The sequence below is a fragment of the Puma concolor genome, chromosome A3 (genome assembly GCF_028749965.1).
Source record: "Puma concolor isolate L17-30 chromosome A3, mPumCon1.1.hap2, whole genome shotgun sequence".
Classification (NCBI taxonomy): Eukaryota; Metazoa; Chordata; class Mammalia; order Carnivora; family Felidae; genus Puma; species Puma concolor.
The window spans coordinates 36,164,068-36,170,067 of NC_141669.1; the positions used below are offsets into that span (position 1 = coordinate 36,164,068).

Sequence of the window (6,000 nt, forward strand, 5' to 3'; positions counted from 1 at the left end):
CCTTTTTGATCCAACTGTCTAGTGGTTTATCAATTTTGTTAATTCTTCCAAAGGACCAGCTTCTGGTTTCATTGATTTCTGCTGTTTTTTTTGGTTTCGATAGCATTAATTTCTGCTCCAATCTTTATTATTTCCTGTCTTCTGCTGGTAAGCATTTCCTATCTTAACACACACACACACACACACACACACACTTTCATTAAACAAGGAGTTTTTGACACAGTGTGTACCTGAAAGACTTCACAGTCAAAGTACATCCAAATAATTCCCATGGGACTATGACCACTATTATATGGGTATTTGTATATGTACACAACTGGCTACCATTTGGGGAGGGCCGTGTATGGTCCAGGTGCTGTGCGGTATTCACACCTTCCCTTGGGAGCTCGCCATCGGCTCTGCCACATAGGTGTGGAGGGCAAGGGAGGTTCTGGCCTAGGATCATTCAGTGAGCGGTAGCAGGTTAGAGTCTGCCTTCTAGGCCCTTCCAAGGATCTGCCTTGCATGGGCACCAGTCTGCAGGTGTGTGTGCATCTATACACATCTACGCGTGCATACATTTGTTCACACGTGGACGCATGTTCTATGTGTATAACTCCGCACACGGAAGAACAGACCACCCCGTTGTTGCCTGTCTTAGCTACCCTCTGAGGTCCCCGGTTCTTATGTGATCTGCCATAGCTATGGGGTCCACTTTAATTGGCTCTTTCAAGTAGAAGGGATGGAACGTTAGTTGCTTGTATCCGAATGTAGTTTTTACACACATATATTGAATTAGCATTGAAAATTGGAAATTAGAGGGGCGCCTGGGTGGCTCAGTCGGTTGAGCATTCGACTTCAGCTCAGGTCATGATCTCGTGGTTCATGAGTTCAAGCCCCGCAAAGGGCTCTGTGCTGACAGCTCAGCCTGGAGCCTGCTTCAGATTCTGTGTCCCTCTCTATCTACCCCTCTCCTGCTCATGCTCTGTCTGTCTCTCTCTCTCTCAAAAATAAACATTAAAAAAAATTGGAAATTAGAAAGACAGTAACATGTAATATCTAGAGTAGATCCTCTGCCTTAAAGCAGGGAGGCATGTGCTAAGTTTCATGTCTGGCTAATCAAAATGTGAGTCTAAATTTGGGGTGTCTTTCTCTCACTGCTGCCTGCATTTGCTGGCTATTGATTTAGGGTCTGGGGATACAGTAGAAACAAACAATATCCTAGCCTTCACAGAGCCCACATTCTAGTGAGGGGAAGCATCAGATAAACAAATTCCACTAAGTGCCTGAAAGCAGCAATTAAGATGCTGTGTTTTGTGGGGAGCGGGGGAAAGGGTGCATTACCAAAGCCAAGAGAGGAGTTTTTCCTGGAAGAGGAAATAGGTATCTCTGCTCAGTGCAAATGAGCAATTGAGGAGGGGGAGAATAGACATGTCCCTCTGTCCTTAGCCAACATGGGCGTGGGGGGCCTAGAACTTTCACACATTTCTGTTCATCTTTATAATATTCCTGTTTTTTTGCCCACATGTTTAAGAAATTTATATATATTGTTTTTTTAGTCTTTATAACATCTCATTTAAATCAGTGTTGTTATGGAAATTAAGGAAGCTGTCCAGGGAAGCGATGAAGTCATAATATGAACCAGGGCCTCCTAAGCCCAGAGTCCAAAGCTGTGTGAAGGCCAGCAGGGTGACTGCGTTTTTCCTTTTCTAGGCTACGGCCTCCGCTGCCATCGGGCCATCATCACCATCTGCCGGCTCATTGGCATTAAAGACATGTATGCCAAGGTCTCTGGGTCCGTCAACATGCTCAACCTCACACGAGGCCTCTTCCGTGGGCTCTCCCACCAGGTAACCCTTCCCTAGGCTCTGAAACAGAAGTTCTAGTTTGTATTTCATATTTGCATTTAGGCCATGATAGCCTGGGGCCACCAGGGGACTTGGGCATTCTTTGTTGCCTGTAGCTGCATCAGTTTAAAGTTAATCCAACTGGAGAATTAGTTCATGAAAATTACCCTTAAAAAATACTTCAGGGGTATTTTGAAGTTTCAAAATTTAGTATTTTTCAAAGCCAATAATTATAATCTGTGTTTTTTTACGAAAAGAATTTATGCTTGTTCTATAGCTCTAACAATATAGACATGTAAAAAGAGGAAGGCTGTTTCCTAATTTAGTTCTTTCAATTGGGACTAGAGTGAAGCCTCTAGGGTACCTCTCCCCTCTAGAGTGCTGTCTTCAGTAGAAGCACAGGCAGTTTTCAAGTTACCTGCGTAGGTCGTTTAGACAGACACCTGCGTTAGTAGGAACCATGAATGTTAATATGCCAAGTTCTTTCTCTGCAGAGCTGAAAGCCCTGGGCTGCCACCCAGCCTGCCCACTCAGCCTGGGCTAGGCTTGCAATCACTCTACTACCCAGTGAAGAGGCCCCTCCTCCTAGGTTGCCCTCTTATCTGCTCCAAGGGATGGCGTGTTCTTGAAGGGATGGACCTTAGCGGAGGGGAAGGGTCCTTAGCTAAGGGTAGACCTTAGCGGAGCTGGATGAGCAGAAAAGACAGCCAGGTTCAAGAGACTCCACTTGCTGACCTATTAAGGACTTTGACAGGTTTCCTGACACTTAAAAGTGTGATGGCCAGGGGTGCCTAGGTGGCTCAGTCAGTTAAGCGTCTGACGTCGGCTCAATTCATGATCTCATGGCTCGTGAATTTGAGCCCCATGTCGGGCTCTGTGCTGACAGCTCAGAGCCTGGAACCTGCTTCGAATTCTCTTGTCTTCCTCTCTCTCTGCCCCTCCCCCATTCACTCTCTGTCTCTCTCTCAAAAATAAATGAACATTAAAAAAAAAAAAGAAAGTCTGATGGCTAGGTTTAAATAAAGTGGTCCCTGGACTAATTATACATGCTCTGTTTAAAATAGGAAAGTTAATTAGAAGAAAAAGCTTTAGAGGTGCCTGGGTGGTTCAGTCAGTTGAGCATCCAACTCTTGACTTCAGCTTAGGTCATGATCCCAGGGTGTGGGATCAAGCCCTGTGCTCTGCACTGAGCATGGAGCCTGCTTGGGATTCTCTCTCTCCTCTCTCTCTCTCTCTCTCTCTCTCTCTCTGTCTCTCCCTCCCTCCCTCCCTCCCTTCCTCCCTCCCCTCTCTCCTTCCCCTCCCCCTTTCCTTCTCCCTCTCCCTCCTTCCTTCTGCCCCTCTTTCCCCACTCTCACTGTCTCTTTGAAATAAATAAAATGAAAAAAAAAGAAAAATTTTAGGTGAAGAGATCCTTTTTGAACGTGTGTGTGTGTGTGTGTGTGTGTGTGTGTGTGTGTGTGTGTGTCTGTGTGTGTCTGTGTGTGTGTGTTGTTACTGTCTAAAATATGCTTCAAAAACACTTCTAGGAGGGTCTGGGTGGCTCAGTCGGTTAAGTATCTGACTTCAGCTCAGGTCATGATCTTGTGTTTTGTGTGTTTGAGCCCCGCCTCCAGCTCTGTGCTGACAGCTCAGAGCCTGGAGCCTGCTTCAGATCCTCTGTCTGCTTCTCTCTCTGCCCCTCTCCTGCTCGAGTTCTGTCTCTCTCTCTCTCTCTCTCTCTCTCAAAAATGAATAAACATTAAAAAAAATTAAAAAATAAAAAGCACTTTCAAATTCAGACTGTTAGACGTTTAATTTTTTGATGTAGCTACAGTATTGGTTTTAGATAGGTCATATTTATGATCAAGTAGACTTGTTCTTTTATATAATATTTTTGTTTTAAGTTAGTACTTTGGATTTTCTGATATGATTACCAGGTATCTCTTCTAAGATGCTGTCAACTGTAAAATGTTGCATTATTTAATGTGCTATTCAAAAAGAAAAAGAATGTCACCAATTTAAGCAACATGCCATTGATTATAAGATCTGCCAATTTAAATTCTTTTGTTTTTATGAAGCAGCTCATCTTTTTTCTAATTTCAAACTTCTGTAGGATTAGAGAGAATAGTACAAGATGGCCATAAAGTCTGGAAACAGGAGATTGGCATATCAGGTATTTTAATGTACTACCAATAAACTAACTGTATTTCCTTTTTCCAGACTTCTGTGGCTACTGTCCATGATGAGTCCCCTTGGCCCTCTTACCCAATGTCAGCAGTGAACAGCTCATGGCCAATCTTTGTGTCTCAGTACCACCCCCATGCAGCCCAGTCATTTTGAACCAGGCCTCAGACATCACTTTATGTCATTTGTAAATATTTCAGTATGTATTTCTAAAAGATAAGGATTAAAAAGTACCCGTTGGTACTATTATACCTAAAAAGTAACAGTATCACAGTATCTCGAGTTACCTAGGTAGTGTTCATAGAAATGTATCCATTTGTTATATTAAAAAGAAGTTTGTTACATAATTTGTTTTCCAGAAAAGGTCTGTAGATTGTAAGTTCTTGCCATGTCTTTTAAATCACTTCTAATCTATAGGTTTCCTTCTTCTTTTTTTCCTCGTGTGTGTGTGTGTATTTATTTTTATTTATATTATATTATATTATATTATATTATATTATATTATATTATATTATATTATATTATATTATATTTTTTAGGAAACTGGGTTGTTTGTCTTGTAGCTTCCCAGTCTGGTGCTGACTACATACCTGTGGTCCTCAGTGCAGGTCTCACCCTGCATGTCCTGTAAAACGTTAGCTAGAGCTAGGGGCTTGATGAGATTCAAGTTCAGTTTTGGGCACAGTGTGACACATAATTGGGAGGGTTTGGAAGGCAAGAGACCAGAGGCCAACTCCCTTCCTCCAGTCCAGTTGGGAGTGGGGAGATGATGCCATGCACCCCAAATCACTGTGGTGTAGCCACAAAACACATTGCCCGGAATCGACTTTGAAATGGTAAGTCCCCCAAGTGGTACGTGGGAAGTTCCCGATCTTTAAGTTACAGATGTATCTCATAGACCTAACCTGGCGTTCTCAATTTGGTCTTGCCCAGGAAACCCACCAACAACTGGCTGATAAGAAGAGTCTCCATGTTGTGGAATTCCGGGAGGAATGTGGCCCTCTACCCATCGTGGTGGCCTCCCCCACGGGGGCCTTGAGAAAGGATCCGGAGCCGGAAGATGACGTTCCAGACATCCAACTGGACTGGGAAGAAGTGAGGGCGGCTCAGGGAATGAAGCGCTCGGCGTGGTCAAATTTAAAGAGAGGTGCTACGTGAGCTTCCCTCTGGCCTTGCACGGTTGCCACGTCTGGTACTGCCTGGCACCGAGAAGAGACTCAGCCCTTCCCATTTTGGAATGTCACTTTCTTTTTAAAGAAAAGGTCAACCTTCTTTATTTACAAATAATAAAGAACTACACCTTCAATTTATTGAGCACGTGGTATATACCAGTCACTGTGAGAGGAGCCGCGCGTACATATTTTAGTTCAAGACTGCTTTAAATATTCATTTAAACTAGCAAAAGCAGGGGTACCTCGGTGGCTCAGTTGGTTAAGTTTCCCACTTTGGCTCAGGTCATGATCTCGCGGTCCGTGAGTTCGAGCCCCGTGTCGGGCTCTGTGCTGACCACTCAGAGCCTGGAGCCTGTTTCAGATTCTGTGTCTCCCTCTCTCTCTGCCCCTCCCCTGTTCATGCTCTGTCTCTCCCTGTCTCAAAAATAAATAAAAATGTTAAAAAAAAAAAATTAAAAAAAATTAAATAAACTAGCAAAAGCAAATGGACTAGGAAGACAGGGCTTATAGCCTGACCTAATAAAAAATAATATGCCAAATAATAATTGCTATAATAATTAAAGCTAATATATATTAACTTTGATTTGTCCAAAATGAGTGTTATTAACTTCACTTTACAGAGCAGTTAAGTACTTGACTAGAGTCACACAGCTAGAAAGTAGAGGAACATGGACAAACCCTGTTCTTTTTGACTCTAGAAATCCTCTTTTTAAACCTTTTTGTATGGTTGTTTTAGTAATTGCTGTATCGGTGTTACGCTGTGCGAATGCCACTCCTCACCAGTCTGCTGGTGTGGACGTTTAATCACTTGCAAGTGTAGAAACTTTCAATCCCTT

General features: G+C 43.1%; 1 protein-coding gene across 1 annotated transcript in view; it reads left to right on the top strand.

The window, feature by feature from the left end:
• Positions 1 to 5,298, top strand: part of MRPS5 (mitochondrial ribosomal protein S5) — a 29,324-nt gene extending 24,026 nt beyond the window's left edge. Inside the window, exons 11-12 of the mRNA XM_025927365.2 lie at positions 1,693 to 1,829; positions 4,926 to 5,298. Coding sequence (XP_025783150.2) covers positions 1,693 to 1,829; positions 4,926 to 5,150 — 362 coding nt within the window. The 3' untranslated portion in view covers positions 5,151 to 5,298. The remainder of the gene's footprint in view (positions 1 to 1,692; positions 1,830 to 4,925) is intronic.
• The last annotated feature ends 702 nt before the right edge of the window (positions 5,299 to 6,000 follow it).